Genomic DNA, 11,893 nt, shown 5'->3' on the forward strand with positions numbered 1-11,893 from the left:
CTTAGGGCATGTTTGGTTACTTGAGTCTGGAGATTTCAAAAATCTAGAGATTTCAAATCTATAGAAACTGTTTGGTTAGCTTGAATCTTTGGAATCAAATCTGTAGATTCATCTTGAAAAAACATCTATGGAGTCATGGTTTAAATGTTTAGCGTTGTTATAGTAGGGATGAAATCTCTGGATTTCACCTCATACCCATAAATCTACAGAATTACGTTTTTAGTGTAAAAAGGTGAATCCCTAGATTTCATGAGTCCAGGGATTCACATAACCAAACGGGTATAAATCTCCCATTTGTGAATGCAGAGATTTCAAATTTCTGGATTCATGTAACCAAATAGGCCCTTACAAAATCCCCAATGGATGACAAAATAAGTGTTTGAAGCATGGTACTAATCTTGCTAGAAACGGCCGAAAATTTTGGTTTTGAAACCTCGTAGATTCCGAAAAAATACAATGTTTCAGCTGGTGCAATACGAAATTTAGAACAAAACTTGTCAAAACTTGGGTTCAACCAATTTTGGTCCAAACTTGTTATAAAACTTAACTTTTTCAGTCAAAACCTGCGAAATAACACAGGTTCCGACAGTTTTAAAGGGGTTCTACCATTGAGATTTCGACCTTCTAACCCCTTATTTCTTTTTCTTTTTTTATTTTTATTTCTACCCTTATTTCACCTCATTTGCATAACTCATTTGCCTTCAAACACCTTTTTTGCTCCTCTATTGGGATTTTTTGAGATTCCAAACTTCCCATTATTTATTTTTGTTTTTTTCATGCATCAAATCATCTTGTATTGCTTTTAGATTAATATATGTTTAGTCTAGGGTGTTGATCTATAATTGTGTTGTGTTGAACTTAATATATGTGAGACACCATCACTTGATCTACATTGTGCTAGTGTTGAGTTAAATTTATTTTTGGTAACTATTTTAATTATTTAAAATTTATTAAATATTTTTTTAATTATTTAAATAGTAAAAAATATTAATTATTTTATATTTATATCTAAAAATAAAAGAATATCAATAGAAGCACATATGTAACTTTTTGGGGTTTTTGTAATGCTCTTTAAGATAACTTAATGTTTATTTCTTGTATCAGGCACACTCTTTGAAAGATGTCAAATATGACTTGGCAACAGTCCACTGAAAGTTGATTAAAAAAAAAAGATAGGAGGAGGTGGGCACATCAGACTGAAGATTCATCTTGTTGGGGGAGATAGGGATGTCACAAGATGTCCCAAGGTGCCTGTAGAGATCAAGCAAGCAATGGCACAATACTTGAGGGGTGGAAAGTAAAAGAAGATTGAGAAGAGACTATAGAAGGAGAAGTTCAAGGATGCTTGCCTAGTTGACCTCCCAAAGCTAGGAGAGCAAGACTTTGATCCGAAGGAGCCACTCGAAGGTAGCACAGAAGAGGAGAGCAATGATGATGAGCAAGGAGCAGCAGAGGATGGATGATATGAGGAGGCAATAGAAGACCTTGGGACCAAGGTCTTCTAGACAACCAGAGGGTCTAGGAGGTAGCTCCTAGCAGCCTACGAGAGCCAGCGTGTCATGAAGGAGGTACACATCCCACCCTCACCGACCCCAACACGAGGCCAAGCTTTATCAGTAGCAGCCACAAATCCTGATATTTAAATCCTTTGTATCTTACCTTATTTAGGAAGCTAAATCATAAGCAGAGGAAGCAAAAGCACATATGAGGAATGTGAAGGTGAAAATGGGGCTTACTTTCACCAAATGGGCCTTCTACCATAGAATTTCAACAAATGCAACCCAAGGGCCCTACTATAAGGATATGTTTGAGGAGATAGGCAGGTCTGGGAGTAGTATACAACGGCCCACCCCATATGAGATCTATAATGCGTACATGCCTAAGCATAACGAAATTTTAAATCAATACATTGTAGGATTGAAGCCTATATGGGTTCATTATGGGGTTGTTGTTATGTGTGATGGACTAGTCCCATTAGACAATCCATTATCAATTTCCTGTTGAATTATGATGAAAGGACAATGTTCCTCAAGTCAATGGATGCATCCAGAAAGAAGGATGCAATATACATATATAAGTTGTTGAAGCAAATGGTGATGGAGGTTTGAGTAGATCTTGTGATCAAATTGTGACAGATAATGGATCCAACTACAAAAAAGTTGGGCTTAAGATGATCGAGAACCACAAAAATTAAATACATGCTTCTAGTACTAATTTTAAATACATACATGCTTGATGGTCCATTACCTTTTGCTTCTAGCCTTCTACTAATGAGTGCTCAGGAGGGAGGACAACACAGAGTACGGCAATAAGTGACACCTTCTGGGGTAATGTGAGGATTGTAATGAAGTTGCTTGAGCCCGTGGTCCATGTTTGGAGGATGATAGAGTAACAAAGAAGACCAACTGTACCACACATATGGGGTACAGTAGATAAGATAAAGCAGCAGGTCGCGATGGTCTTCCAATGGGGCAAGAAGAAAATCCTCGAAATCATCCAAAATAGATGGGAGAAGCAGTTGCAGCATCCACTACATGAGGCTAGTGAGTTACTAAGTATAGTGGTGAATTTTATTTCCAATTTATTATTCAAACTATTCCTTCTTATTCTTGTCACTTGTTACTTACCATATTATCTAAATCCCAAGTACCACTACCAAAACATACTTGGGATGAGGCAAGACTTAATAAATGTCGTCTATACTGTAGTGGAAAGGATGGAACCGGATCCATCCAGACAAGCAATCATCAATTTAGAGGTGAGATTGTGATTTCATAATTCATAGTATTATACTTTGTTACTAACCTAGTTATTATCTTTACTTTATATTAGATGAAGTCATTTAGGGATGCCATTGGGAGTTTTGGCTGCTCCGTCGCAATATCAGCACAAGAAACCACCTCTAGGGGTAAGTAAATTCATTATATATTTATATTCTATATTTTAGTTAGTTACTTAAGAATTATATAACACTGAGTCTACAACCAACTCTATGAATTCCATATTTTGTTGCAGCAAAATGGTGGTTGCAATATGGGACCGACTTGCCCAATGTGTTTGTCATTGCATGTAAAGTGCTTACACAATATGTTCTACCACTGGGTGTGAGCAGAATTGGAGCACTTTCAACCTCATCTACTCAAAGAGGCATAACCTATTGGGTTTAAAGCGTCTTGAGGACATTGTCTACGTGCATTATAATATGAGACAGAGGGAGGATCATATTAGACAGGTGATGGACAAAGAGAATAACATAATCGAGTTATTTGACATATTTGAGGTAGGGAATGATGATGACAACCCATTATTGGAGTGGGTGAGGGATAGAGGAGAGCCATTGCTAGATGAGGAGAGAGGTCATCCCGAGAGACATTACTGAGTAGATGGGGGCTGATATGGATGACTATCATAACTTCTTAGCCCAAGAGGGGAGCGTGTATACACAGCCCGCCTGTCCATTCGTGCCACACCCCAATGCATCCACCCACAGTGAGGATAATATTGTGTGGTCGGACAATGAGGATGATATTGTGTGGTCAGATACCAAGAATGATGCGACTCAGGCACCCACTCAAGATGATGATGATGATGATGATGATGATGATGGACCTAGTAGTGAGAATGATGAGGATGATTACCCGCACCACCACCACCAACACTAGCACCAAGTGAGAGTCAGTGACAAGGAGGGGCACTAAGATTTATGAGGGAGAGTCAGTTATGCCATGCCACACAAGATACAGATCATGGAGAAGCAGCATCTTGCAGTCGTGCTTCATCATATAGCCTGAAGGGGAAGGGGGGAAAGCATGGATATGGGGATGACACCTCATCATGCAGATCTTACCATCCTATAGATGTGGGCAGCTTAGCAGGCTCGATGGGATCCATGAGCTTGGATGAGTCCAGAGGCTCCACAGCTAGAAGATCCGAATACTAAAGAACTACAAATTCCCAAACCTACAACAGTGGTATTTAGAGCATTGCATCTACTTCTAGGGCTTACGGTTATTGACCTTATGGTATCCCTCCCAGTTATCAAGCACTGGTGGGGAACACTTAAGACTTGTTTTCCAGGCCCTAATGAGATGGTATATAGGTACCAAGGTGCTATTTATGCAGATCATCAGTTGAGGCCACGTACATTTGCAGAGTCCATCTTTGGCGTGCAACCACCACCACCAGAGTTGTCTCCTCTTCCATATCCATATTGCATGTTCCCTCAATATCTTAGCCACAAGGATTACTAGACCTATAGAGCTACAATGATCGACTAAATCGAGAACAATAGGGTGTAACATGTCACGGGATGTGTATGTCCAATGGTCGAAGGAGAGAATCATATAGGCACACAGTACTACTCGGTTCACGAGGCGGATTCACCTCAACACTCATCTTGAGATTGATTACGGGGATATTTTGTAACTTTTGTTGACTTGTTAAGGAGTTTCTTGGATCTTGAAGGGTTATTGGGCACTTTTTCTTTCCTTTCTTTTCTTCTTTCTTTCTTCTTTTCTTTTCTTTCTTATCTCTTTTCTTTCTTATCTCTTTTCTTTCTAAATTTTCTTTTCTTTTTTTTTTTTTCTGGATTTCAGATCTGCCGCAAGAAAGAGGGAAGAGAGAGACATGGGCCGAATGGAGGGGGGGGGGGGGAGGGAGGTGCGGGTGGGTCCAGGTTGCTACAAGGTGGGGGTGGGGGGAAGGGCTGCAGGGGGTATCATCGGGTTGGGAGGGCGTTTGGGAAAAGAAATAAGTAAACAAATTAGGGAAAGGAAGATCTATCCTTTTGATGAAAGAGGACTGCACAGTGAAAGTTCGACTTCAGCAAGGATCAGACTTCAGAGCTTATTTATCCCAGGTATGTCTTCTTTCGCTGCTTTATTCCTTCTCTTCTGGTTATCACCACTCCTTGATATCTATTGTTTTTTCTCTGAAATTTTTCCTGATCTCTTTTTTATTCTCTCTGGTTCTGTCCTTCAACCTGTCTCTATTGTTTAACTCTTTTTCTTTTCCCTTCTTATAGACTGCATCTCTTCTACTTTTTTTCTCCTTTTTCTTCTTCTGCTTCTTGTCTGTCGTTCTCTGCCTCTGCTGTTTCCCTTTTATCCTTTTGATTCTGAATTTGCCGCGCCTCTCTTCTCTGCTAACTGCTTTTTGACTTTTCTCTTTCTTTTCCTTTCTAAATTGTGGTTATCTTCTGTTTCTATCACTTTGTACTACTGCTGCTTTTCTTTTTTTTTTTTCTTTTTCTTTTTCTTTTTCTTTTTCTTTTTCTTTTTCTTTTTCTTTTTTTTTTTTTTTTTTTTTTTAAGTTTCCTCTTAAGCGCTGTATCACATGGCAAATCAGCAAAGGAGGAGAGGGACTGGAGGAAGGAGGCAACGAGAAGGGATTTTAGGCTCTGATACCAGACGATGCAGGCCTAGTAGACAGTAATGGTGGGCTGTAACAGGAGAATTATGAGAATAGAAGAGGAAGAAAGGAGATGTAAAAACAACAGAGGGAAAACTCTCAATTCAACAACACTCAATTCGTTTTATTCAATCTGAAATTGTATCCCAATACAAACTATTTAAAAGGAATTACAACCAAATCCTAGTTGAAATATAAAACTCAAAACAGAATCCAAAACGTCTTAAACACTCTCACACAGGAACACTAAAACAAATAGAAGACTAAAATTAAAAATGAAATAAAATACTTAATCAAGTCCAACTCTTGTTGGAGAGTTGGAACCAACCCCATTGGACGGGTTCTTTTTAGGGCTGGACCACAACCGGTTGAACCGGTTTGATGCTGCATCACCATGCCTAATGCCACTTAAAGAAAAAATCACTTCTAATTTTTGCCTCCAGAAGAAGATGAGGACAATTACTCAAGAGCCTCTTCGAACCTGTCTCATATCTAACATATTCTGATTATGATCCCTTAAAAGTTAGTTACCAGTCTCTTACTGGTCCTCAATGAAGTCCTGAATTGTTCAAGTCGTTTACAGAATTTCGACAAACCATTTTACTGTTGAATTTCCTCTGTGGGCCAGAGAGACCCAAAATGTAGTATGTTGGAACCCAGGATCACATTGATGAACTTATTTTTCCCCTTTTCAAGAACGATTTTCTGACCTGGACCTCAACAACTTGGCGGCTGGTGAACTAGGTCTAGGAAAACCACCTTGTCATCTAGGCATCACACTATCAACTATAAAAAGACGCTAAAACCCATAACATGATTTAACATATTTCCAGAAATGTGAGCCCTTACATCCCTTTTAGGGATGGTCACGCCAGTTTTAAGTTAACCTGATGGCTCAGGCGCTGGATAGCTGATGAAAACTAAACTAGAAAGATCAAAACTAATTTACCGCTGCATTTAGTATCACAATCTCTGTAAGTGCAAATTAAGCAACTAAAAGATGTCGAACCCGGTACAGAAGGCCTCTGCACAAGCAGTCTGGAGGGACAATATCCGTACAAAGCCTCACCCCTGAAATATTTGCTGAGAGGCTGTTTCGATGCCTTGACCTCAGGCTACAACTGTGGTCCACCAACCATTGCACCAAGGCCTGCCCCTCAATTACGCAACTAGCATGTAGCCAATATCAGAGCAAGTGGCTAGCATTTTACTGAACTTGAGAAAGAAAAGAAAAAAATTATGTCGTGCATGCATTTTTTTACTTTTACTAGAAGATTTTCCTCTTGTTTTATTTATTTATTCAGTCTTCTTTTTTTCTTCTTCTTCTTTTTTTGTGGGGTTGGTAGAGGGGGGTAGGGGGGAGCAGGATGGTTTTAAGGGTGGAACCATTAAAACTTTGAGCAATACAAGTAGCACTCTATTTTAAGTCTTTCCTTTCACTAGACACTGTAGAGGATTACAAAAGCACTAAAACTGGATTTACCTTTTTCAACTCCACCTTGGGAGGTGTAGGGTCCTGATAGAAACTTGGCATTGGTGTAGCTCTAAATGTTAAGCTCTTCCTTAGCATCTTAATCTCTGCTTCTTGAGCCTCCTATAAAAGGGTTCAACATCATGTCATTTAACAGAATGCATTTCTTCGTGCCAATCAAGATCTAAGAAATTTCATCTGAAGTATCCCGGTTCAACCTTTGACTTGGCCTGCAATGTGCTTTTCTCAATCTCTTTTGCCTGAATCTTTTCCTCAAGCTTTGTGTAAAACTACAGAAGTGATTAAAATAATCTCAAATTTATAAAGTACATCTGTTAAAAAGCATATGCTTATTGAACAACGTAAGAACTTTTTCAGAAGATCAATTAACTAACCTCCTTTCGTTTCTCAGCTCGTTCATCACACTTGAAACTAAAGCCATAACTAGGAAGAGTACCAAGCCTTCGGGGAGTTAGGCCTCCTGCGGAGGGGCTTCTACAACGTAATTAAGGACAAACATAGCTACCATAATAAATAAAACCAAGAAAGTGTAGCAGCTCAACTATGCAGTTAGATAGGATACGAAGAAGCAGAATTTGTGTTTCCTTCAACTTTGATGGGTGGTCCTCGTTTCAGAGGCTTCAGGTGTTTTCCAAGCTCCCTATATCAAATGATAGCATTCTTATATAAGTCATAAGGCATGAATCAGAAATTAAAACATCACTCAGACCTAGACAAAACAAATCTTAAATGATTATTAGGACTAAGGAATCCTCAGATGCTGTCCCTAATGAAAGCAAAATTTGAAGCAAGCAATTAAGAAATCGAGGAAAATGAACGGCAGAGGGAAAGAGTGCATAAAAAACTTACTTCAGGCCTTCAGCATGCAAGACATCTGCTGCAGAGGATGCTGCGGCAGAAACTGTGGATTCCTGGTTAAAGAAAAGATTAGATGAAACAGAAAAAGTTAACTTTAAATCACCAAATTATCCAAACATAAGACTTTGAAAAAAAGAAAGAAAAAACATATTGAGGTTACCCAAGTTAGAAGCCTAAAGGGGGATAATGAATTACCCTGGATGCCCGAGTAGACGCTGACTTTGTTAGCTTTCTGGAATCCGCAATTGTATTACCTTCAGCTTGCCTCTCATTAGACAATCTCTTGTTTGCAGGAAGTGCAAAAGATTGCTTCACATTTGAAGTTGAGGTGGGTGAACCATTCTGAACAGCGGAGGCCACCCCTAAATGTTTCCCATCTTTGTTCTTCTTCCCAAAACTTGCAACTACACGTTTGGGGCTTGAAAGCTTCTCAATCTTGCTTTCCTTTTGAACCATTAATTTATTTTGGTTAGTCAGGTCCTGGTCTTTCTCTGTCAAAAAATCCTAGGAAGTAGCACGGGCAGTGAGGAGGATTGCAAACCAGGCAAAAAAAATCATATTCACCCAAGCAAAGTTTCAGACATACCGCACCTTAGATATGGGCAAACCATTGCTTTGCTCATGGACGATTGTCCAATCTCCAGATTCCTCTGTAGAAGAGTATAAGTTCACACTCTCTTCAAACTGTGCCACAATTTCTGAACTTCCATCTAGTTCTACCATATCTGTACTGTTAACTTCCTTTGACATTGGAACTTCCTCACCAAGGGTAGAAACTTCCCTAAGAACACCATTTTCATTGAATGTCTTGATCTCGGAAACAGCTATTACGTCCATTGCATGCTGAAAAGTGCAAAAAGTCATAGATAAAATTTTACTCATTCATATAATAATATCTGCTCTTCTACCAACCCAATATTCTGGGAATTCAATACATGTCATATATATTTACAAGAATTAAGAAAGTAATCTGGTTTTCTTTTCCTTTTGATGGAGAGGTTTGGGTGTGGAGTGAAGTCCAATGGCTACAATCAACATAGGGATGCCCTAATCAAAACCTGAAAACCGACAAACTTTGTTTAATTTAACTACCATCCTTTCACAGCAAACATCTTCTATATGCAAAAAATTAAAAATACATAGTTGTACCTAAATATAAGAATGCACCCATCTGGCCCCAGAAGTCTAGTTCCTACTTGAATAAAGATTAAAATAGAAAATGGAATTTCTCCTAAACGCAGCACCATCCTCAAGGTGTATTCTTTCTAGAGATTAACATCAAATTACGAACAACTAAGTTCAATCCACAAAGGGATGAATAAAGTCCAATCCTGAGTATTTCAGACTACAAAAGGAAATTTTCTAAGAAATTATCAAAGACTCCCACACAAAAATTCTACCGCATTCTGTCTTTTACCCACCGCCAACCGATGGGAAGGCCTCTCATTTCTTGGAAAAAGCATCATTTCGACAAGAACTTTGTAGGATATAATGGACATAAAACTAATTCTGATTCCTTTAGGCGAACAAAAGCAGAATCTTGTAGGGCATCAGAGTTTAGATCCTCCAACTAGAAGTGACAGAAGAATTCCACAACAGATTTGAGAGGAATCAAGCATGGAAAGATCTCCCAGACAAATTTGCATACTTAAAAAAGTACCCAAAGATCGAAATGAATGAAACGAGTCCCAGCACCCATTGTTTCCAGCAACGAAAATGCGGCACATATATTAAGAACAAAAAAATACGATCTTGAACAAATTTCACTCTCACCTGTACAGAACCAACAATCATTAAAAAGCCATTATCGCTGCAACCAGAGAAGCTTCAGCTGGAATACAGGGATCTATAGATTTGCTACACCAAGACAAATTGAGGGCGAGGCAAAGCGGAAGAGAAGGAGATGGTACTATCAGATCTTCAACATTCTATAATCGCACTGGCTTAGGAAGCAACAATCGAAAATTAAATTTGAAATTTCTCTTCTTTCTATTAAACCCTCGAAAGATAGGAAAATTAACCCCTTACACCTCAAGAATCCAAAAACTTCTTATGAGTTCTGCAGCGGCTTTGAGTTTTCACAGAATGGCAGGCCACAAAGAAGAAGAAAATTAAAAATACGGGTATATATTTAAATACTAATAAACTGTTTTGTATTTTCTTTATACCCAGAATGCCCTTCTACACACAAATATGCATGATCCACTCGTTATTTGGACATTAATATTAAACGAGTTTTTTCCCGGATAAGTATCTAACAAGTTTACACAGTGAGAGAGGATATACCGCTTAGGAAAATGGTTATCATAGTCATACTTTTATTTTTCCTTTTTTTTTATTTGATAGTAAGAACGAGGTCACGCCGGACCCAACCGAAAACAAAACAAAGAGTAAACTAATTTGGCCTAGCCAATATATCAATCTAAAGAAGTTCCTCTACTTTCCAAGGTGGCTTTCGTAGGATTTTCAGGATTTCCATTTCATTATAGAACATCTTGAACACCAATCGGCTACTTGGTTTCCTTCCCGTCTAATGTGGATGAAATGGACATGTCCATTTGATATGAATCTTTGATGGATGTCATTAATAATATTCTCAAACTTTCCTTGGATCTTCGAATAAGGATGATGATATGGGAGTTTCCTACCCGACTGGCTCAGACCCGGGCAAGGGCTTAACATGTCATATAGTCGGGACGGTTACCAACCAGCTTGATCAAGGCGCAACATACGCTGGACTTATATGGCAACCACTCTCAATATGGAAGGTCAACTCGACAAGCCAATTGAGAGGGACCAATGACAAGGAGGCATAATCCCAGGAAAAACAACAGCCCTCGTTGGGTAAACTTACCAAATATAGAAAATGTAACACTTACTGTATAAAAACAAGGACAACCCTCTCCGGTAAGCATCCAATACATTCTAAACATAGTCTTGTGTAATTCCTGTACAAGACCTCAATCTATTCATTGTCTGACTTAGCCATCGGATGCGGCTACCGGGCACATGAGCCGGCCCCGCGTCTAACCTTTCTTGCAGGGCACATCGTCCCAAGAACGAGAGGAGGCTTGGTCGGAACCAGAAGAATAAATGTGATGCATCAGTTTTGCGTTATCTATGGGAACGACAATCTTCAAGTCATGGCAAGAAGAGGAGCTAACAATGGACGTTCTCGGCAGGAAACTGCTGGCGAGAACCCGAACTTAGAAGATCAAACATGCCAAGACGAGGGAATCGGACGCTCAACTCGAGTGGAACAGGATCCTCCCGAGGATAATCTGATTCCAGAAAATCTGAACAGCGAGGGCACATCCAAAGGCCCCTAGGGGCATGCTACTACAACAGATGTAGATGAACTTCGAAAGCGGATGCTCGAGATGCAAGGGGTGTTGCGGGACTTGGTCCATTAAATTAGAGTTGAGCAGGAACCAAGACAAAACACTCAGATAGGAAGGCTACTGAGAGCTTTCCAAAATACCAGAAGAGCCTTACAGAGGAGAGGTATTCCGAGAGGAAGACAAGCTGAGGGTCAAAGATCCATCCATACTGGTCCTAACCATCGTCAATGAACACCAAACAGGACAAGGATCAGCGCACTAGACTGTATCTCGATACCTTCTAAGACCGTATCTTTGCCTCAAAGAAGTCGTCGGGAAGAAATAGAGCATCAAGGTGTAACAACCCCCATATTTTTAACTCGGGATCCGTATTGCAGGTCCGAGAACCTGAAGGTTTAGTCAGGTAAATTTGTGGAGTGTCCGGATAGAAGCCCATGATCCGTACCCTGAACCCATGGATCTGGATTCTCTTGATGAAAAGCCTGCCTTGCTTGGTAGTTGGACTTCTGGAAGGCAAGTGATGTCTGGAGATGTCCGGAATAAAGGTAAGACCTCCCCCATGTGTTCATTAAGGTTAGGTTGTACTTGGACATCAACCCCCTGAGCAAAGCACCCTTGCATAGCAATATACTAAGGGGCGGTTGCTAGTGGCTGTTGATTAGACCAAGCGACCGCCCCAAACGACCGCCTGGTCCTGGTTGCGGGGTTTTGCCCTAATTTGCCCCCAGTGTCACATCCCCCCAGCCGGTACCCTAACTGGCATACCCGGGAGTGTGATCCACAGCCCCGAAG

At 39.9% G+C, this 11,893-nt stretch overlaps 1 protein-coding gene across 1 annotated transcript in view; it reads right to left on the reverse strand.

The window, feature by feature from the left end:
• The window catches only part of LOC148999349 (uncharacterized), a 28,124-nt gene extending 18,271 nt beyond the window's left edge, over window positions 1–9,853 (reverse strand). Inside the window, exons 1-8 of the mRNA XM_089141238.1 lie at window positions 9,534–9,853; window positions 8,352–8,603; window positions 7,956–8,264; window positions 7,752–7,813; window positions 7,465–7,542; window positions 7,277–7,376; window positions 7,100–7,171; window positions 6,894–7,004 (exon numbers count right to left, since the gene is read on the reverse strand). Of these exons, the coding sequence (XP_088997364.1) occupies window positions 6,894–7,004; window positions 7,100–7,171; window positions 7,277–7,376; window positions 7,465–7,542; window positions 7,752–7,813; window positions 7,956–8,264; window positions 8,352–8,603; window positions 9,534–9,554 (1,005 nt within the window). The 5' untranslated portion in view covers window positions 9,555–9,853. The remainder of the gene's footprint in view (window positions 1–6,893; window positions 7,005–7,099; window positions 7,172–7,276; window positions 7,377–7,464; window positions 7,543–7,751; window positions 7,814–7,955; window positions 8,265–8,351; window positions 8,604–9,533) is intronic.
• Between the last annotated feature and the right edge of the window lie 2,040 nt (window positions 9,854–11,893).

The sequence above is a fragment of the Hakea prostrata genome, unplaced genomic scaffold (assembly GCF_041222555.1).
Source record: "Hakea prostrata isolate BN-2017 unplaced genomic scaffold, UWA_Hpros_2 contig_13, whole genome shotgun sequence".
In the NCBI taxonomy this organism is placed as follows: Eukaryota; Viridiplantae; Streptophyta; class Magnoliopsida; order Proteales; family Proteaceae; genus Hakea; species Hakea prostrata.